Source organism: Schistocerca cancellata, chromosome 1, assembly GCF_023864275.1.
Source record: "Schistocerca cancellata isolate TAMUIC-IGC-003103 chromosome 1, iqSchCanc2.1, whole genome shotgun sequence".
Lineage (NCBI taxonomy): Eukaryota > Metazoa > Arthropoda > Insecta > Orthoptera > Acrididae > Schistocerca > Schistocerca cancellata.
The window spans coordinates 661,517,522-661,540,606 of record NC_064626.1 but is presented as its reverse complement, the minus strand read 5'-3'; the positions used below and the strand labels follow the sequence as shown (position 1 = coordinate 661,540,606).

Sequence of the window (23,085 nt, the reverse complement as noted above, 5' to 3'; positions counted from 1 at the left end):
CGACTCTTAGTTCCGACTTGTCACGGAAATCGCAGTTAGACTTGATACCGCATAGCAAAGATGGACGTAGTACGAACTTTGGCCAAAAGCTGGCACTGTTAACCGCGCTTTCTAGTTGCTACTTGCGACTCTTAGTTGCGATTTGTCACGGAAATCGCAGTTAGACCCGATACCGTATCGAAGAGATGGACGTAGTACGAACTTTGGCCAACAGATGCCACTGTTAACCGCGCTTTTTAGTTGCTACTTGCGACTCTTAGTTGCGACTTGCTACTGAAATCGCAGAAAGCAGTGCTAAATTCGAGCAATAGATGGCTCACGTCTTTGAATATGAAATACTACTTGCGATTGCTAACTGTGACTGAAATCGCAGTTAGATTCTGTAAAGTTGCTACTGTGATATCTGTGACTTCTCAGTCACTGTGATTTCTAACAGATACGCGATTTCCTGCCCACCACTAATTGCAACGATTGTTCTGCAAATAATAAGGATCAAAGAGTTTGTACATATTACAGGACCCCTCTGTATGTAACAACAGAAACAAATAATAGTAAAGAAAGCAATCGAAATGAGAATAAGCAAGCGATATGGAAGTAGGTAAGAGTAGCACACGTCTTAACAGCTACTTTCCGAATGACAGAACACGCGTAGTCAGATGTTCTCTGAAGCCTGTTGGGTATGTTCACTTGATACCAATTTCCATAACGAAACATCAGCGGAGCCAGGCGTTCTACTGGCGCGAGACACTCCCGAACCATAACCACACAAGAGATCAGCGATTTGTGTGCTCGCGGGCGTCAGTACGAGCTGCGGAAATAGCGCGATGTAACGACAGATTAGTAGTGTCAGTCAGTAGTGTGTAGGCCAAAAAAAAAATGGGAAAAATGCAGAGATGTTAAAAATCATAAAAAAAGCTGCCGTTAATATTTGTAACCTACAGTATATCTCTCGGCTAAACTGAAATTTCGCTAGACATGGTTACAATCGTCAACAATGTTCGGTATAGGTAGATCTCAGGAAAACATATAGAGATTTTGTTATTAGCCTCCAAAAATTTAGCATGAATAACTTCCAGCACAGCAATATTTCGTGATGTTTCTGATGCGATACACTTGCTTGTTAACTGAACGCATGCGTTATTCTCAGTTACTTAGCAACACAAATCAACAAAACAGAGCGGAACCATATTTTCTAGTTTGACTAGTATACGTTTTACGATAATGTACAAAGTTAAAATACTGTTAATCGGGCCTGTGAAGGTTAAGTATTTCATTTTCTCGTCGTGATCAGGAAAATAAAATTAAGCAAACAACGTATAAGGTTAATTTATCGTTTGTTGATCTCCTGTGGGCCAGTAAGTGTCATTAGACACGTGAGTAGTAGGCATGTTAAAAATGCGTACATTGCTCATATAGTATACTGTGTATACTCAGTGGTAAAGTGATTAATAGGGTAATACAGAATTAATTTCACCATCGAACATGATCGTATAAATTTAGGTTCTCTTTTAACTAATACTTCAAACATGAAAACAAATACGAGCAACCCAAGAAAGAGTACCAGACTAAAACCAAAGTTTTGCAAATGAGAGTAAAATTATTACTCCAGCGCGCTGCCTTCCACAGGAGGAGGAGATCTTCTGAACCGCACTAATGTATTCAGTAGACAAAAACATTTCTTGGTAAAACCAGTTGCCAATAAAAATATTAAAACAAATGTGGAACATTACATGTCAATAACATTGTAAGGGATATTGGACAGATTTCAACATTAATAATACTCAAAGAGCCAGAAGATCTGACTGCATCACGCATGTACTCAGTTTCAGTTTCCAAGTAAATTGTTAAAATATTATAAAGACAGGAATTTCCAAACTGACCATGTAATCAAAGATAAAAGAAAAAAATATATATTAACTTCCTGAGTTCTGTTTCAGGGATGAAAATACGAGTGCAATCTACAATGAAATCGTTGCAATAATCAAGATTTGAAAACACAGGAAATTAGAAGCAAGAGATAGGGCAAGTTTGAATGAATGGAAAAACAAACTAGAACAACAGATGAGACAAAACAAGGCAGCCAAACGAAAGAAAAAAATGAAAGTGAAGTACGAAAATACAAAAGAGAGAGGATTAGTAAAAATGCATGCGGAGGAGAGGAAGCAATTAGTAAATGGCTGTTGCAGGAAGACTTAAACCATTGCTAATATAATGTAGGCCTACAGGTTAAGCTCCTAAGTATTGTTTCTCTTTTGTTAATGTATATTGCACCTAGCTGTTTGTGTTCTGAATATTGTTAGCATCTGCTTTTAACTTCCCCTTGGAATCAAATTTCTTAATTATGTCAGATTGACAACAGTTATGTTTAATTGGTGATGTGCACAACACAGCACACAAACAATGCTTGGGAAAATGACAGGAGAATTAATAAGAATTTCAGCAGTTTGGCAAGGTAGTGATGGTGCTGTATGTATGTATTTAAGAAACAGCCCCAACTCATATAGTTTCTATTTGGTGGTGTGGTAGTGTGAGACTCTGCCATGTACACAACTAAAACTAATGGTTGCAGACTGTGCTGTCTTTAATTTTGTCAGCACATAAGTTATTCTTTTTATTTCATAATTGTGTAACCTAAGGCATATTCATATTTCTTGCTGTAAATTATGTTTTCACGTGTCATTCTACATTCTGTATACACATTATATTGAAAATAAATATTTAACTTTCAGAGTGGGAAGTCAACAATAGCCAATTTCTTGTCAGAGGCTGCAGACACAATGTCTAATGACTACAGAGCAACTCGGGGTGTCAGGATTCTTGAATTTGAATCACCAAATGTAAATGTAAATGGCAAATTTGTAACCTCTGATGTCGAGCTTTGGGACTGCAGTGGGAATTTAAAGTACGTGTTCTCCATAATACCTATTTTAAGAACTAAAACTTTGATGCTGAAGAGTAACTAAACAATTAACATTTATTTTGAGATTCCAGGTGTCCTTAGCCAAATTTCTCTCATGAAATTTTTGGGATATCAGCTGAGAGGCAGAAGCTATGTTTAAACAAGCTTTCTACTCTTCATCTTCAAGCAAACTCGTCATCTTCAGCTGAATTACGAGTAGGGGACTCACTGAAATATAATTTCAAAACGACAATGGTTCAGTTTCTTTCCTGTTTCATGAGTGTGTGTGTGTGTGTGTGTGTGTGTGTGTGTGTGTGTGTGATACTGCATTCACATGCATCTGCACACTTCTTTAAAATTTCTTTATTGGAGATTGGAAAGAATGATGTGGCAGATTATTCCAGCACTAAGTAGAAAGTGAACTAGGCCTACTGCTTTCCTTTTGCTCGTAACAGGTGTGTTCTTCTCAGCATAGGGCCCAAGGGGGCCCTCCCCCTTCCCCTACACACAACTTTTTCCAGCCTACATAACAGCATCCTGTTTCCTCTCTGAAGAAAAGGAACATACTTTAATTATGTTGCACCTGTTATTAAGTGTTTCCATTGATAGTACCGTGAGGCCAAAGGCAAATATTGGCAAACCTTTCTGACCATCTGTGATTTTTTTCTGACTTTGTTTATGCAGCATTGATTATTTAACTGCATGTATTTAGTAGCTAAGAGTTCCCTAATCTTAGTATTAACCTGAATATTATGTACTACATGAAGAATGTTAATGATTGCAATTTTATCGCAAACAGTAACACTCCTGAATCATTTTCTCACCGTCTTTAAGTATCCATCTCAATTTTTTGGTTAGATCAGTGATTATCTACTGCCTAATTTTTTCTGTTAGTAATTGTGTTCAAGTGCTTGTAGTCAATAAGGCAACTAGTGAAAGTAACAGGTAAGTTACAAAAATCAGTGGTAACTTCTTATTACAAATTATGTCACAGAAAGTAAAATGAAGAGTCCCCTAAGGAAATTATTTAATTTCAGTTCATCATTTTGTGACACATACTCAAGGAATAATTGATTACACAATCTGACAACTGTCACACAAGAGTAATATTACTTTTTGGCTACATGGGATAGGGTTTTATGGTTAAGAACTGATATTGGAGAATGATATGCATATTCTAAGTACTCCATAAGCATCAATATAGTGGATGGTAGAGGTACCCCTAGTAGTCATTCCCTGTCATGTTCCACTCACAAAAGGAGTGAGGGAAAAACGACTGTGTACATGATGGTGATGATGACGATATGTTGTTTCCTTTTGTTCCTTACGAATTCCAGATACATAATAGTTTACATTATTTTGCCTTATTTATACTCAAATTAATTTTTCTTTAGGTCCAACCTTTACAGTATGATCTACATTATAGGAAGCTGTAACAACAAAAAGTGCATTTGACATGCTGCATAAAAAACAGAGACATTAAGTACAAAAGCTACAATGAATGATACAATGATAAAAACTAGTATGCGATACAGCAAAAGAAATGCTCAAGGCAAATATATCAGTCAGTGTAAAACAAGAACAAACTAGGTTTCCTACAATGAAAATGGAATCATGCAGAATGTGAGGCTGAAATATGACAGAGCACTGTCACAAGAGTGAAAGTAGGAAAATATATAAGCCATGTATGGATATAGAAATACTTTAAGACAATACCAGGGAGAATGACAATGATAAATGCACTGTGCAAAGTTCAGTCTGTATTTAGTATAATTGGAGAGTTCTGTGCTTTGAGTGGGATATTTAAGAGAATGTTACTGTTACTTTAGACTCAACGGATCAACAATAAATCAGGAAAAAAACCATATGAAAGTAAAATTGGCATTCACAGTCTCAATGTGGGCTTCGAACAGCCTGTTGATTGCCATAATAGAGATTAAATGTATGGTATTTGATAACTTACTATACTACCACAAAATAAATTACACTTACTACAACAATCTTGACAGGCTCAAAGGCTATTATTAATCAACCCCACTTTTTAACATGTACAGCAGGTGCAAATTGCCTGTCTAATGGCTTCAAGGGGCAAAAGACTCTTTTTTGCATATAACTATTGACTGAATATACAAATTGAAAATGCTGCCTTAATTAACACATTAAGAGGTATAATCTCATGTTAACGGTTTAAAACAATAAGTTGAGTGTTAAAGTTAGAAACTATGTGTATTTCTTGAGGCAGCATAACTCACAGGGAGCACAGAAACTTTTTCTGGTGGACATCCCCATGAAATAATGAAAAGAAAAAAAAAAGTTTATTGCTTACTACACTTTCACTGTTCATGCAGTAAAACATCAGCATTAGGCATGATGTTTTAAAGTATTACTTCTTTACTTCTAACTCTATTAGCAACACATTTTGCCGACAGTATTCACATATACCACAGAATGGGATTTCAGTTCTTTAAAGAATTAGGGTAGGGGATTGGTGATAGGTTAGAAATGGATGTACATATTCTTTAGATACCTAAACACACAGGTTTAAAAGAAGATTCACAATTAATGTACAGTCAATAACATCATCACAGATAGACCACAAGCTTGAATTAGGCAAGGATGTGAGAGGAAACTGGCTGTGTCTTGAAATATTTACCTCAATTGATTCAAGTCGAATGCTTTAACCATTGCACCAACACATTTGGTGATACTTCGGTGAGGAGTCAATACAAATTTGTGCACCTTATAATGATTTTGCTATTGTTAGTTTAAGATTATTGTTAGGGGAAAAAGAGACTGAACTGAACTGAAGGAATAGCACACTCAAGATGTTTTGCAATCAATTAAGTGAAAATTTTAAGAAGAGTCGATAATGTTTGCAGATTACCAGCAAGAAATTTCAGTGCGGGAGCTTTTTAGTTAACGTAACCAATAATACAAAATCTGTATCCCATGAAATAAGAGGATTCATTCGTACTGGGATATTAATGTTTTCTGAGTATCAAAACAGCCTCTCACAATGTCAGTCTGTAACAAACTTATTTATTTTGTTGCCATTTATCATTTTGAGGCATGGTGACCAATCAGTGCTGATGAAGACACCCAGCCCAAATTATTTTAAAGGTGAATATTGAGAAGCCATAATGCAAGGATCACAGAGGGCAGTAAAATAACACAGTCAGGATATGGATACCAGAAGAATAAAGAAAACATTGTTGGAACAGAAACCAGCTGTGATAAGACACAGAAAGGGATAAACAGATAATGTGAGGGATACGGTTAACACAGTCAAGAAGGAATGTCAATTAATGCAGAATAAAACACACCATCGAAAGGCTGGGGCTGAGACACTGTGGGAGTATGTTAAAAAAAAGAGGAAAGAGTTTACTTCTGAGTGTCACATAGTTTGATGTGTTAGTTTGTGCACACAGTTGTGAGTAGTTTTATGTTTAGTGGACAACTGTGGTGTTTAGGTTTCTTCAAAGTGTTTCTAATAGTATTGAAGCTACAAGAGCGAAACAGCAGTGTAGTAGATTAGCTTGCTCTGGACAACAGGCAAGTAAGTTATGTGCCCTTCATGAGCGTTATTCAGTTCCAACCAAGATGGACAAAATGTTTCAGCTACAGCTGAAAAAATATCACCACTATCATAGGATGTGAATATAACAGAAGAAATCCACCAAGATGGTACCAGCCAAGAGTACCATTGCAACATTCAACTGAGTACTGGCTTTTTGCAGAAATCAATGAGTATTGCTACTACCAAACTGACAATAATAATTTATGCAGACAATGATTCACTTATAAGTATTGTGGAAAGGCCAAGAAATCAATTGGTAACACACTTAATGGCCACACAGAAAATGATATTCATTGCGGTTATAACAACCAAGCAAAACATAATTAATATTTCCAAAGCAGGAATGTAAGTATAGAAAGAAATTCAGAATTAATCACAAACTACTTGTTAATAAAATGAGCACGGAGAGAAATTTGGAAGCATATACTGCAGACAGTGTAACACACACACACACACACACACACACACACACACACACAAAAAGAAAAAGATGTCTTTCTTAGTGAAGAGGAAATATTATGCCATGTCGAAAGTGAGAGCCCAGTGTTGCATGTGTAAAGATATGGGGAAAAAGTCCCAGAATGGAAAAATAAAGCCAATTCCTGTATGTGTTCCAATCTTCCAAGCTTGCCACCTTCCACATGTTGCAATTCTGGACAGGTGTTGTCCAGTACACTGGTACATTCAGTAAGCTTCCCAACAGTACGGGTGTTTATAGTTTAACGATATGAGTGCCATTCTAAGGTGTGTTCACTGTCCCGAAAACCACAGTTCAACTGACAGAACCTGCACTGAATTTAAGAAATGGGCAGTCATTAAATACATATTCCACTGCAAGCGACAATTAATCAGTACCAGAACAGAAGTAGTATCATCCTGAATCCAATCCAAGGTGTCAAGGACGTTTTCCAATAATCCCAACTGCAGCTGGCACATGTATGACAGAAAATAATGATGTCATTTCAGTGCAAGTAATATGAGCTTGTTGCCATCTGTGTCCCTGCCCTTTAGCACATCTGCAGCATACATCTGCTCCCCAACTCCATACGTTGTCACACCTGGTGCTCCTGTAGTCAGCAGTGATGACACAGCATCCTCTACAGTGCCAAATTGAGTGGGGTGAGTCAGAGTGTAATATCACCCCCCCCCCTTTCTGCTAATTTCTACCCACTGCAACCACAGATAAATTTGTTATTCATATTTATTGGCATTGTATTAATGACATTTTGCCAAGTTAGCCTGAGGTTGCAAATTACATCCTCCATGTTTGATGTATGGATTAAAGAACTCATTCTTTTAATGCTTGTCTCATCTGCAATCCAAAACTGCTAAAGCAATTAAACAAATATTACAGTGGAATGCTCTCTCACTAAAGCCAAATAATGGAAATATACCAAATGTACTCAAAACACAAAGCATTTCAGTCTGTTTTCTTGAAGAGGCTTGGTTACGTGTGACTCAACAGATTTCTGGTCTGGACTATCAGCTGTTTTAAAAAGATCGAGATGATGAGTACAGGGGAAAAGCTATCTTGATTAAACATAAAACTGGATGTACCTCTCAGCTTAAACATCTGTGCAGATCCTATTTAGGCAGTAGGAATGAAGTTAAAGGCTTCTAGATGGCATATACAGAGATTAGTTATAAAATGTTAAGTATCACGTTGAGAAACTTAAGCTACGACTGTGAAAATTTGTGATGTTGTTAGTCCTGCTCTTCATGTTTACCGTTCAATGTGACACATTTTTCCCAGTGACAGTTGGAATGGTGGAGACGTTGGCTGTGGACTTCCTCATTTTAGCTGTTCAGGAAACTTTTCACCTCAAAAATCATCTCGTTGTCTTTTAGGAAATGCCTGCCATGAAATTGTTTCTTCATACAGGTAAAGATAAAAAAACCTCAGCGGTCCATGCCAGGAGACTACAGGAGTGAGGCAAATTTGACAGCCCTAAGACGCAGTATGTGAATCACATACTGTGCAGATTGAGGTGGGGTGTTGTCATAAAGCAGAAACGCTCCATAGGACAATTTCCTCGACTCTCATAACCTTGTTATAAGATTTGTGAGTATGCTCCTATGATAGTTTGCCCTCTTACAAGCATAATCTGATTCCTCAAAAGCACTCAGCATCAATATGCCCAATGAGTTAGGTTCTTACCTTTTTTAGCAGTGGTTAATCCATTTTGGATTATGCACTGGTTCCTTTACTCCTTTATCTCAGGGTAATAGTGATATTCATGGCAGCAGGGGGGGGGGGGGGGGGGGAACGGCAGCGAAACAAATTTTCTGGGGTGTCCTGACACAGCTGCAACATTTCCGCAGCTGCCTCTGTTAGGCTGTTTGAGTGAGTGCAGTCAGTCATGTACACTAGCAACACTTTCATCTTCAAAATATTATGCAAGATGTTGGAAACTCACTCATGACTGACATTGCCTATCTATAAATGCCAGTCTTCAGGCATTGGGTTCTCATGCTTCATGCGACTCCAAAGCTTTCATAGATAGAGAGTCTTCCACTTCATTCCTCATCATCCACACTTCTTGACCTTGCTGGAAGCCGACCACTTTGACATATAATGATGGCATTGTTTCCGTACATTTCCACCAACTCACCCACAGATTGTTATAACATTGTACCTCTTCAAATGCAGAAAACAAATTACTGCATGATACTTCACTTTGTCAAAGGGTTGTCCCATTTTGTTTTGGGTCTTCTAGCGGTGTGCTACAATGTTGTAGTACAGGGACTTCAGTTTCTACCAAAACCGCATACACACCTACAAACAAACAAAAAAATAACTACTTAATTTTATTTTTTGAGCTGATAATTAAAACTGCAGGAACCACTTGCCTCAGACCTCTTACCAGTTTTGGTAAGTAATCTAATCCCAATAAGTAAAAAAAAAACACTACCATTTACAGGTGGAGGACTGGAAAAGATGACTAGGAAGCATATAAAACAAAGCCTGAGGAGAAACTTAATAGCTACCGTATTTACTCGAATCTAAGCCGCACTCGAATCTAAGCCGCACCTGAAAAATGAGACTCGAAATCAAGGAAAAAAAAATTTCCCAAATCTGAAATTTGAGACTCGAAATTCAAGGGGAGAGAAAAGTTTTAGGCCACACCTCCAAATCGAAACAAAGTTGGTCCATTGTAATATGAGACACAATTTATGTGAATGACAATACAGCTACAGTAGTTTGGTTCGAGTCGTAAGCTTAGCAGTTAAGCTTTACCACGTAGCTATTGCTATGCGTCAGGCGTTCCGTCCGTATTTATACGGATGCTCTTCCTTTTTCACGTGCTTCGTCTGGTTTGAATCGATTGCTTATTTTGCTTTGATCTGATAAGTGCCGTTTTCTTTGATATAGGTGTTTGCGTCACTCTTAAGCTGAAAATGCATTACTGCACTGTGTCATGCATTGTTTGTCGCATTCTGATAGTGCGTGTTTACGGCCTGTCGCGGCATGGCTTGCTTTTGTGCGCGCTACCGCCGCGTACAATTTAAAAAAAAAAAAAGAGAGGAATCGTCTCATTAGCGAAACAATGGCAAGAGACTGCTATTTGTTGTTACTTACACTGCTGCTTTCTTTGATAATGATCAACAAGAATCAAATAATAGACTGCGTATGATAGAACATGTTCTGAACGAGAGTTAGGTGAAAATTTTTCTCCGTTTGAAAATCTTTGCGGCCGCTTCTTTATTACATCAAATTCTGCACAGAAATTAGAGTCATCTTAGATTTAAAAATCTAGTCACTTGCCGTGCTTCATTTCAGACTGTATCATTATTAGGCATAAGAATAATACGAATATAAACATGGCACGATACGTATATTCTTCCGCGTTTGCTGTTGTCTCACTCTAGTTTCGTAGTTTATTAGGCAGACAGGATTTAAATGAGATAGCAGCAAACACAAAAGATTACATGGCAAAATGTTTATATTCGTATTATTCTTATGGTGAAGAGAATACTGTATGTGATTCAAATTTCATCAGGTTCCTATTAGCAACCATCTCTTCTCACAGATAGGAAAAAATTCAGAACGTAGAGTTGGCCATATTGACAAACATCCCAAACAGTCTTGCCAGTCAGATTTTCGTAGTGCACTGAAATTGTGCTACATTCGAAGATGAACAATACAGAATTTGTATTTACTTCGTTGGATAATGTATGAAAATGCAGTGGTCGAAACTCGCGGCGGAGAAAAAAAGCTCGTCTTCCAACTTTTTTTTAATTTATTTGCTGACGCAGAGGTTTTGGCGCCAGTATTTATCTTTGTGCCTACAAAGCATGCCTGTGTCGCCCTACATATATTCGACGACAGAAGTTAGTTGTGGCGGCACATACCAACATTTTTCATAACTTCCGCTTGCTTTGCACTCGATTCTAAGCCGCAGGCGGTTTTTTGGATTACGAAAACCGGAAAAAAAGTGCGGCTTAGATTCGAGTAAATACGGTATGCCAATCATGGTAAAACTTGTGAAGATTCTGCCAATTATTTCTGATTATGGAACATACTGTTGGTACTACAATTCCACATTTTATTATGTTCTTTTATCCCACATTATATTATGTTCCATTTGAATAGCAGACACCCACCAGTTTAGTGGGATAAGAAACAGGTACTGCTACAGCAGAAAGAAGAGCAGCATTGGAGGCTTATGGGTGACATCCCGAAGTTGAACATATAGTCAATTCTGCCATCTATAGGTGCCAATGACATTTATACTCAACTCAAAAGCCAAGTGCCAGCCAGGACAAAAACATTTTTGTGATAATCTCTCATATGCCACTAAAATGAACTCTAACTGGAACCTTCCGACTGCAATTTTACTATTCGCAACGCCAGAGTCAATGCAGAAAGACCGAGGACACTCAACCTGACAATGACCTACATCATATTCTAAATGAACCATTCTGTGTAAAGGACCTCCACAGGTCATTGGCGTGGAATGCAAATATTGCACATGGGTGAGACAACATATTGTGACCTGTGCTTAAGGCAGCTTTTGTAAGTTGAAAAATATTGCTCAGGATGTTTTATGCAGTGTGGTACCTGGAACTAAAAACTGGACAATTGCACCTACATACAAGAATGGGAAGTCACATTAGACCAATAGTGTCACACCATCACTGTTTTATAAAAGACTAGAAAAAAAGAAAAGAAAAGAACTAGTCATTTAAAGGAATGCACCATGTAAGGAATCTAAGATGGATATTAAACATGCGCCATCTCCATACAGATAGCTCACATACTTCAGATGGTATCAGTGCATTTTTTGAGTTAAGACACATCATAGTGCCCAATTACAGCTTCCTCTGGAAGACTCCGTGCTTACATGGATCTTACTATAGCATTAGGGAGACTCAAGTATTCTAATGACCTAGATGAAGACACAATTATTATTCTGACAGACTCACAGTCAGTATTGTGCGGCTCATAAAGAATCAAAGAGACAGTAATTTCAACAGCTACTTGGTTTACCAGTTAACAGAAAAGATTGTAGAAGTATACTACTGCAACAAGGAAGTTACTATGCTATGAGTGAAGGGCCACTATGCTATTAGAGGAGAATAAATTCTCGACATTCTTGCTAAGGGTGCTGCGCACCATTTAACACACAGTGCAGGACATACTTGCATGATTGTGGTTCTTCTTTGGAATGTAACATAAAGTGTTTCTTGCCACAATTTTTCATCTCCACTTTAATCACAGAAGGTTCAGACTGCACCTCTCTCACCTGAAATGGACTAATACATCCCTGTCTGACTGTGATGTGGAGGAACAAAGCACATCATTTTTGGCTGCCCCTGTGGTACCATCTGGCAAGAAATTTGCTGCAGAGCTTAGGGGGGTCAACAGCTACCAACGAGGATGAATATGTTAATTGCGACAAATGATGTCGTCATACATAAACATATATTTGCCTTTTATATACTAAATTAATTGTTACTTATTAAATCGGGTTGCAAAACTTGAGGGCAAAAGTAACTTTCAAATGATGTGCCACTGCCAAGTAACAGTTTGATGAAACTTGGACCATACATACAAAGAACTTCTATAGTATAACACAGAAAGCAACTGAAAGAAATACACAATGAGATGAACAGAAATGATACTTTGGATATTAAAAAAGGCAGTATGCGGCTCTCAATAAGCTGTGTGATCACTACAGATTGCAATACATGCTTTGGAATGTGCTTCCATGCTGGCTACAAGGCAAGTAAGCAATTTTTGTGGTAGGTGTTCTATTCCTCCACCAGTGTGGTTGACAACTGCTAGATAGTCATTGGTGCATGTGAACATGCTGCAGTACATCTCCAACACATCCCACACATGCTTGATGGTATTTAAGTTGGGGAAATGGGCAAACCAGTCCCTTCACCGAATTTCCCCTTGTTCTGAGAGCTCATCCACTGACACTTTTTGATGCTGTCATGCTTTTTCATCCACAAAAAAAAAGTAAGTGCCAAATGCAACCCTGAAAAGACACACATGGGGAAGGAATACAGTGTCACAATATCGTTGAAAAGTGAATGCACTGGTTCAATTATGTACTCCAAACTCTTGCCATACGAGGGTACGTCCTACATTGTGAAACATTTTGGAACCCACCCAGGTGTTATGGTGCAGGGAGGCGTAATGTTGTTTGTGTATACAGACCTCCAAATCTTTAAACATGGTATAGTCACTGATCAATGATATTGTGACTGTATTCCTTTCCCATGTGTACCCTTTGGTACTGACTTCGGATGACAATGCATGACCACATCGAAAAGTTCAGGTGGAGGAGCTCTTGGAATAAGGGGATATTCAGTGAATGGATTGGTTTGACCATTCCCCCAACTTAAATCCCATTGAGCATGTGTGGAATGCATTGGGCACACATATTGCAGCATGTTTGCATGCACCATCAACTGTTCCTTAGCTGGTGGAGGAATGGCACACCCTACCACAAGAACTGTTTACTTACCCTGTAGCCAGGATGGAAGCACATTCCAGAGCATGCATTGCCATCTGTAGTAATCCCACATCCTATTACGAGCCACATTTTGCCTTTTTTTTTCTTTTTTTAAAATGTCCATGGGACCATTGTAAATTGCAGTGACTTCAATGTAAAGACTATCTTTGAATAAAAGTGTCATTTCATCTCACTGTGTACTTCTTCCAGTTACCTTCTGTACTATACTGTAGCAGTTCTTAGTATGTATGATCAAAGTTTCATTGATCTCTATTACGTGACAGTGACACATCATGAAAGTGCTACTTTCATTCTTAAGTTTTGCACATCAATGTATAATTTATAGATATTATGTATCAAAGATTGGCTGAGAGGATAATGTCTAGAGACTATAAAAAAAGGAAGGATACAGCAGCTGGCAATCCTAGTGGAGATAAAATCAAACAGGGTTGTAATCAATCTGACAAAGTATTTTGAAAGAACAGTCATCAACCTGTAGGATGATTTGATCATCACAGTGTTTTATTAGGTAACTAAGTAAAATTAAGAATGCCAAACAACAGTACTTCTAAAATATTTAACACTGAAGGAAAACATGTTAAAGTATAGTCCCCATATCCACTGAATATGAAGACATCAGCCCTGTAAAACTTTTCGTCATCCCAGAGTTAATATCAATACTGTTTCACACAGATCATTTGGAATTAAATTATTCATCAAAATGTTGCCATCTATAAGTAATAAGAAATGTCAATCTGTAAAAAAAAACTGTATAAAAAAGGTCTGCAATATCTTGTGTGTGTTCTTGGGAAGCAGAGTAACTGGGGAACATTCTTCACTGTCCGGACTTGCACAAAGGGAAGGTTTGCCTATTATTGGGTGCTCCAATGTTACATAGGTAGTACAGCCTCTTGTAGAAGGAAGTCAAATGGGGAACAGATGTGTTTAGCAGGAGTCTTGGCCAAGATGTGGAAGAGGCTCTGCTGGCAACTATTGAACATGATACGTGCACCCAGCTGCAAATCGTGGATCATTTTAGCACCAAAGATGCCTGGTGCTAGGTGCTGTCCTCGCCTCCTTCCAGCCATTAGCTGAAGTGGTGAAGGCCAATAGCCTCATTCACAGGGTGAAAGCACAACTTACAATTTGTAGCACTGTCCTTAACAACGAATGTGGCCATGTGGTTTGGAGCCAGATAAAGGAATTAAAATCTGAGGCTACCTCTACTGCATATTACAAATGTGTTGTAAGTAGTAGTAGTAGTAGCAGTAGTAGTAGTAGTTGTTGTTGTTGTTGCAATGCAATGAAGTGAAATATGCCACAATAGGTAAATGACATTAAATCTCTTAACATTATTAAAAATAAAATGAGTGACTAACAAAATGTGATGCTGAAAAATTATAGCAGTGACACAAAATAACAGTAATAATATACTAATGTATAAAGTTTGTTTTAAGTCATCCGTCTTCTGACTTGTTTGATGCAGCCCGCCATGAACTCCTCTCCTGTGCCAACCTCTTCATTTTAGAGTAGCACTTGCAATCTACATCCTGCTGTATTCAAATCTCTGTCTTCCTCTACAGTTTTTGCCCTCAACAGCTCCCTCCAGTACCATGGAAGTCATTCCCTGATGTCTTAACAGATGTCCTATCATACTGTCCCTTCTCCTTATCAGCGTTTTCCACATATTCCTTTCCTCTATGATTCTGCGCAGAAGCTCCTCATTCCTTACCTTATCAGTCCACCTAATTTTCAACATTTGTCTGTCGTACCTCATCTCAAATGCTTTTATTTTTTCTTTTCCGGTTTCCCACAGTCCATGTTTCATACCAAACAATGCTGTGCTCCAAACATACATTCTCAGAAATTTATACCTCAAATTAAGGCATATGTTTGATAACAGTAGACTTCTTTTGGCCTGGAATGCATTTTTTGCCAGTGCTAGTCTACTTTTGATGACCTCCTTGCTCTTTCAGCCATTGGTTATTTTGCTGCCTAGGTAGTGAATTCCTTAACTTCATCTACTTCGTGACCATCAACCCTGATGTTAAGTTTCTTGCTGTTCTCATATCTTTTACTTCTTGAAATTTGATTTACTCTCAGTCAATATTCTGCACTCATTAGACTCTTCATTCCACACAGCAGATCATGTAATTCTTCTTCACTTTTGCTCAGGATAGCAATGTCATCGGCGAATCTTATTATCGATATCCTTTCACCTCGAATTTCATTCCACTCCCGAATCTTTCTTTTATTTCCATCATTGATTCTTCAATGTGCAGATTGAACAATTGGGGCAAAAGTCTACACCCTTGTCTTACACCCTTTTTAATCCAAGCACTTCATTCTTGGTTGTCCACTCTTATTATCCCCTCTTGGCTCTTATACATATTGCACATTACCTGTCTTTCTGTATCGCTTACCCCTATTTTTCTCAGAATTTCGAACATCTTGCACCATTTTACATTGTTGAACACTTTTTGCAGGTTGACAAACTCTATGAACATGCCTTGATTTTACTTTAGTCTTGCTTCCATTATCAACCGTAACATCGGAATTGCCTCTCTGGTGCCTTTACCTTTCCTAAAGCCAAACTAATTGTCGTCTAACACATCCTTAATTTTCTTTTCCATTCTTCTGTACATTATTCTTGTCAAAAACTTTGATGTATGAGCTGTTAAGCTGATTGTGCGATAATTCTTGCACTTGTCAGCTCCTGCAGTCTTTGGAACTGTGTGGATGATTATTTTTCTGAAAGTCAGAAGGTATGTCGCCTGACTCATACAGTCTACACACCAACATGAATAGTCGTTTTGTTGCTACTTCCTGCAATGCTTTTAGAAATTCTGATGTAATGTTATTTATCCCTTCCCCTTTATTTGACCTTAAGTCCTCCAAAGCTCTTTTGGATTCTGATTCTAATACTGGATCCCTTGTCTTCTTTGAAATCGACTCCTGTTTCTTCTTCTATCACGTCAGACAAATCTTCCCCCTCATTGTATTGTATTGTATGTTAACCGGGGACCTAGAAATGACGTAGAGGCTCCATCCCTGCATCCCTGCCGCAGCCGCAGTGGTCCACAACTTCACGACGACTACTGCAGTCCACTTTAGCCCTCCGCTGCCCCACACCAGAACCCCTATGTTTGCGCGGTAGAGTAATGGTGGTGTATGTGTACCTGGAGAACTTGTTTGTGTAGCAATCGCTGACATAGTGTAGCTGAGGCAGAATAAGGGGAACCAGCCCACATTCGCTGAGGCAGATGGAAAACCATCTGAAAACCATCCACAGACTGTCTGGGTGGATTCATGCTGGGGACCAGGTGCTCCTGCCCACTCCGGAAAGCCGGGCGTTAGACCACTCGGCTAACCGGCTGGAATTTGTGTGTGATGGTCTGAACAGACTTTTGCCTATTGCACATTACGACCCTCTTCAACTGTCAGCAGTCTCTGTCAGTCAACAGACGAGGTTGGCCTGTACGCTTTTGTGCTTTACATGTCCCTTCACATTTCCACTTCACTATCACATTGAAAACAGTGGACCTAGGGATGTTTAGGTAAGTGGAAATCTGTGTACATGTGTATGACACAAGTGACACCCAATCACCTGACCACGTTCAAAGTACTTGAGTTCCACGGGCGCCCAATTCTGCTCTCTCACGATGTCTAATGACTACTGAGGTTGCTGATCTGGAGTACCTGGCAGTAGGTGGTAGCACAATGAACCTAATATGAAAAACTTATCTTTTTTTGGGGATGTCAGGATACTTTTGATCACATAGTGTATTAGATTCTACTTCTTCATGGTCTTATGTCTGTACTGTTTGCATTATTAAGCATTTACTCTTGTTATCATTCCAAGTGGCGGCACAATCATGTAAACACCTGCTCAACCACTCTGTAACAGGTATTTAGACCTAAATTGCAAAATAGGTTCTCTAACAGATTACATTATTCAATATTTTGCCTGTATTTTAACTGAAACTCTGAACTTATTATCCATGGAAACATTTAAATTTAAGAAATTGTTTCACTAGTGTAGTTACTACAGTACCATCCATTTATCTACACCATATTGAAATTTAAACTCAGATTTCTTACTTACCTCACATATCCTTAAGCAATCAATGCATTTGAGCACATCTTTGATTGTCCTGATGTAGTCCTGCTATCATAATGAAAGGTGTTGCCCCCCCTCCCCCAAATTGCTATGGGCCCTTGTACCTCCTGTGAAATTTCTGGCAGAATGCTTGAATATTGGGGTAGGGGCTAGGGGCTACAGTCACATTTCGTCTGAGCTTATTCAATTCTTTGTTGAGTCGTATGGTAGAAAAACAAATATTTAAAGTTGACACCTTAGGTCTGAACTTGCATGCGCACTAATACATAGCCTATGGTCAAATGTAATGCATGCTCAGCGTGGATGTTTGTGGGGAGGGGAGGTTGGATGGGAGGAGGATAGTTGAGACCTAAGTCTCAGTTATGCAGGCAAAAGACTTTAGACACTTTGGGCTGATGCTTGAAAAATGCAAAACAGATCTACATCAACAGTGATACCCCAACAAAATAAGGTCTGTACGTGTGGCAAGACCCAAACAGTGTAACATGTCCAACTACAGATTATGACCATCCATCTGCAATTTCAAACTTTTCACCTATTACGAAAACAGTGATACAAGTGTAGCCTGTTTGCAGGGTTATTAACACTTTATTTCTTATTTTGTCTTTTTTTCCTTTTCATAATGCTCCTAATGCTTTTACATACAATATTCTTCGGGCTACACATTAACAAAAATTACAGTAGCTCCTGTTTTCTTATATCGTATATGGAACTGTAAAGACCAGGTGCTTATAAAGTTGTTTTGTATTGTAAATTTTTTATACATGCATGAAAGTAAAGTATTTAGGCTGATAATTATTACACTTTATCTTCCATTCTCTTCTCTCTCTGTCTTTTTTTTTAAACCAAGCAAAGTGTACTACATGACTTATGAATTAATAATGATACAACAGGTTTCAGCAGCATTGGCCTGCCCTACAATATGAAACTAATGGTGTGGTGCTTGTGTATAAGCCAACTGTGACTGAACATGGCCAGCTGTTAGAAATGTTTTACAATTACTTTGTGATACAGAGTGGTCTTTCAGCAAGGAGTTGCATGGTCCTCGCAAATGTTGGCTCTGATGCTGAGCGTGATTCCAGACAACACATTAAACTCCGTAAGTGCTTTGAAAAATAATCTTAAAACTTTGTGATCTTCTTGTAAAGATAATTTTCTCACTGTCAAATTTGTTACAGCAGCAGATACATTTAGCAAAGTGCTGCAAATAATAGCTGATGTCGATGGAAGTGGCAATCGCTTAAGAACAGATTTTGGAATTTTTTTGTCAAATGTATTTAGTGGAATGAGAGAGAAACATGAAGAGGAGGAACTAAATGTAATGAATGTGCAAGCAGTGTGACAACACAGAAGTACTAACAAAATATGTATTTTTAAGCCTCCATGTTATAAACATGAAATCAAGTAATAACAAATGAATCTTAAAGAGAATTTAAAATGCTTCTGTTACTTCCCATCCATGAAAGATTTTTCACACTCTGTACCATTTTGTTGACATACTTGATGCTATTTGTTGTTTGCTAATATTTTGTATTGTCTATTTTTCTGTGAATGCTACCATTTTTAGGCATTAAACGTGAAACAAAGAACTTCGAAGCTTAACTTGTACCATTTGCCTATCTCAATATATTCCATAAGTGTGGCCTCACAGCAGTCTCGTATGATATAAAGCTGAAGGATGCCTATTGGCAATGACAGCAAACCAAAAGAATAATAACAACAGATGAACAACCTTTTTTGTGTGCTATTTCATTTAACATATGCCTGCAAATTGACAGGCAGTAGATTTCACTAAGCTTTATTGGATACGGAGAAATTGCAGAAAGAGATGTATGAGCATAATCTGCCACCTCAAGGCAATAAAGTGTCTTATTTGTAATCCACTTGTGAGTACATCCTCTCTAACATAAGGCACAAAACTAAATATCAGCAGCAGAGTAATTAACTAAATGGCTGTTGGTTACTGCAGGTGACAGCTGACAACTGCAAAATTAAATCTTTTTTTTTTAGTTGGCTGGGTATTTTTTATAAACTGTAAGAAGCTTTTAAACTGTAATAAGCTTTACAGTTTTATTCCAATTCTGAAGTAGAATGTAGATACGTTTTAAGAGAATATTTGTTTTTTACCAACAGGATACGAGTTAACAGAGCAGTACAGAAGAAGAATTTCAGAGTGCAAGTACAAAAAGAACAATCCTATAACCAGTTCGTAATTCTGAGAATCTGTAAGATTAATCTAAATTCTCAGTTTACAGCACCCTTCATCATTTGCTACAGAAAACACAAGTTGTTATTTGCCTTTGCTGTCAGTGTCAACAAAGTGCCCTCAACGCAAATACTACAGCAGGCAAATACTGCAGCAGGCAAATACTGCAGCAGGCTTTAAGACTACTCTTTTGGATGGCTAAATAAAATTACATTTTAAACAACATTTTGTGTGTGTTATTTTGTTGACTACTGTTGAGGAATCTTTGTTTGGCCTGACTTAATCTAAACCTTACAAACAAATGCATTTTAAAAAAATTACCAGAAGAAGATTTAAGACATTTCCGTCAGTGACTAAAGATATCATCAAAAAGAAGTTACTGATATTCTGGGGATGGTATTATCGCTCTACGCAATGTTATTGAGTCCTGAGAATGCTTGTAATAGAACTGGAGCCTGTGTACATTTTGACTAGTGCCTGTTACATGAAGAGTGTAGCTACAAGAAATAACGTTTAATAAACTCTTCATTTTGCTACATGCTACTAGCATTTTATCAGTCTGATTTATATACAAGTATGGTTTTATCATTAAAAAATGTAATGTTCGGTTTCCATTTAACACTTCTCTCTTCAACTTAATTTGCATATGTATTTTCCAATAATTTGCAATGTTTTAATATAAGAAAGATTTTTATTTACACGATTTAAAATAAATCCTAGCTTTTTCTTTGATAGATTGCTGAGGTAGTCACATTTTATAACAAGTATTTTCTGTTCTTTTAGGATACATGCAAACATAACATCCTGCACTCAAACAGAACTAGGAAATACAGTAATCACTCCTAATCAGCAATATGCAGAACACAACACACAGATAACAATTACATTCCTGTTTAATACATTATATATAACTCATGATATGCCAACAAATAATGAATATTTTTCATTGTACAAGATGATGAAAATTCTAGTAAAAATTTGTAGCATCAAAAATATATTGCAACAACTAACTCTCAGTCTTAACAGTAAACAAATTTTGTATCTAATCTGTTGACACACACTTAGACAAATATACTGGTAAATATACATTGCCTAGAAAGCTCTAAGTGTTGTTACTTAAACTATCTACATTGCCAAATCATTTAACACAGGGTATGCTGTTACAAATTAATAATAATTAATCAACAGAATTATTGACATAACTGTGTGACTGACTGTTAGGAGAACTTAGAGGAGTGTGTTATCTGGAACTTATCTCTGCACCTGACTGCTGTCTTGCCTTCATGTGAGAATAAATTTAAACTTGAGAAAAATGAAATCATAATACACTGTGCACGATCTGGGAATACTATTTTCCATTTGTCAGTCACATTGTTATTTCAATTGTTCTGTACTGCCTGTAACTTGATATCCCCTAAAACATTTTTCCACTGATCTTAGTTACATATAAAATTCAAAACACATATCCAAGGCACAACATCAAGTGTTTTCCAAATATGCGTTTTCCAGCATTTATATTTTTTCATTTTTTTAAAAAGAAAGAACAGTCTCTGCAATTTGTACAAGAAGAATTTACAAGTAAAGATTACACTGTATTTTCATTTATCACAAAGCAATAGCGCGCACGCGCACACACACACACACACACACACACACACACACACACACACACACTTCGAGCTCAATTCAAACTGATTCTTGTAATGTTCTTGCCAGAAATAATAATTTTTTTGGAAGATCGTAAACATTCAGCTGCCTATTCCAGCTCACTCTGAATAATCGTTACTTATGTATACCACTTGTGTATGATTATTTTGCACATTTATAACATGAATAGAAAATTTAACAATCTATCACAGGACCAGATGAGCACCACCTTTTTTACGAAGAAATTGAATGATGAAATCTGGGACTCTCACAATATTTAGTATGCCTACAAAGACTTGAGTGTCCCTGAACACACCTGTTGTATATTTAGATTCTAAATACCCAGTGAGATCATCAAAAATAGACGCTATAAGTAAAAAACTCTGTCTGTGTGATCATAGTAAAAAGAACTGTAACAAAGATATCCACACAACGACAACAACAACAGGTGTTCACATATACAACCACAAAAATGTGCTGTACATACGTAGACTATATGTACCTTGTAACAATTAATGTCCAATGTAGTTTAGTAAATTTTTTCATACTGTTAACAGCTGATATCAAAATCTCAAAACCAACACATTACTACTGGAATTTAATACCTCCATATATAAAACAATCTTTATGATCGTGTGTAGTGATAGCAGCACATTAATCAGTTCTGCAACATATTTTTTTTCCATGTAATAAAAATACCAGTAACATGAAATTATGAGTATGAACAAACAACAATGAAGATGCACAAAAATTTATTCCTACTTTTTATTGAAACTATAGCATATTCTCTTGGGAAACGAAATAAAAGACAAAGTGAAGTAGATAAATTATAAATGACAAGACTATTAGGAGATGACATGCACTAATTGAACAATGAACAAACTTCAGAATAAAAATTAATTAAAATTTGTCGGTCATAGGCCTTGAAAATAACTTTGCAACAACAGAACAGTCTGAGTCCCTGGGAAGAATCAAATGAGGATTAATGGAAAACATTGAGAGTTAAGAAAAGTGTAACTTTTAACTAGTATGTAAATGGCATCAAAGGAATATGGGAAGTGGATCATTCTGATGAGTTAAGAGAACTGTCAGCTGGGAGAACTGAATGACGGAGTTTGTGTATGGGGAATATGGCAGACGTTTTAAAGATGATGCCAAGAAGGAAGACAATTTGGGGAATAGCAATTGCGATGGTACGGTATAGATGTGAGGATAAGAATTTCTGTACTCTTGGGACATAGTTGTGCTAAGTGGTAACAATGGAACAGTTCTGCACAACTTTTTAAATAGCCAACAAATAATGTTCTCTCTCTGTAAACTCAGCTTTAGACTTCTTGTTAGCAATCAACTGGGCAACTGCTAACTTTTCTTTGTTATGCGAATCACTTTTTTAAAAATCTTTATTTAATTTATTCCTTATTTTTTCAAATGCAATTACTCCATATGTTTCTTCTTCCAATTCTTACTGTACAGTTCAATTTGTCTATTTCATCTTCTTATTTTTTTTGCTTAATTTGCAACTTCTTTTAGACTGCCACCTCCCTTGTTGCATTAAAAACTCTTTCTTCACTGAATGTCATTTCCTCCTTACTGCATTTATGCTCTTATTATCATTTAACATTAACAGTATGTCTTCCCTAGCCACTATTGCAACTGACACTCAGTATC

At 37.3% G+C, this 23,085-nt stretch overlaps 2 protein-coding genes across 15 annotated transcripts in view; one reads left to right on the top strand and one right to left on the bottom strand.

The window, feature by feature from the left end:
* The window catches only part of LOC126183679 (ARF GTPase-activating protein GIT1), a 288,183-nt gene that overhangs the window by 19,734 nt on the left and 245,364 nt on the right, over positions 1–23,085 (bottom strand). The gene's annotated exons all lie outside the window — the stretch shown is intronic.
* On the top strand, positions 500–21,974 carry LOC126183686 (intraflagellar transport protein 22 homolog). Of its 14 annotated transcripts, none has more exons than XM_049925916.1 (4): positions 500–598; positions 2,730–2,902; positions 18,458–18,663; positions 18,743–21,974. In XM_049925916.1, exons 2-4 carry the CDS (start codon positions 2,778–2,780, stop codon positions 18,904–18,906), a joined length of 495 nt encoding a protein of 164 aa, XP_049781873.1. In that variant the 5' UTR covers positions 500–598; positions 2,730–2,777; the 3' UTR covers positions 18,907–21,974. The 14 variants fall into 14 exon arrangements, with proteins under 14 accessions (XP_049781873.1, XP_049781842.1, XP_049781914.1 ...); XM_049925885.1 differs by having other exon boundaries at positions 594–677; XM_049925957.1 differs by lacking the exon at positions 500–598 and adding an exon at positions 705–797.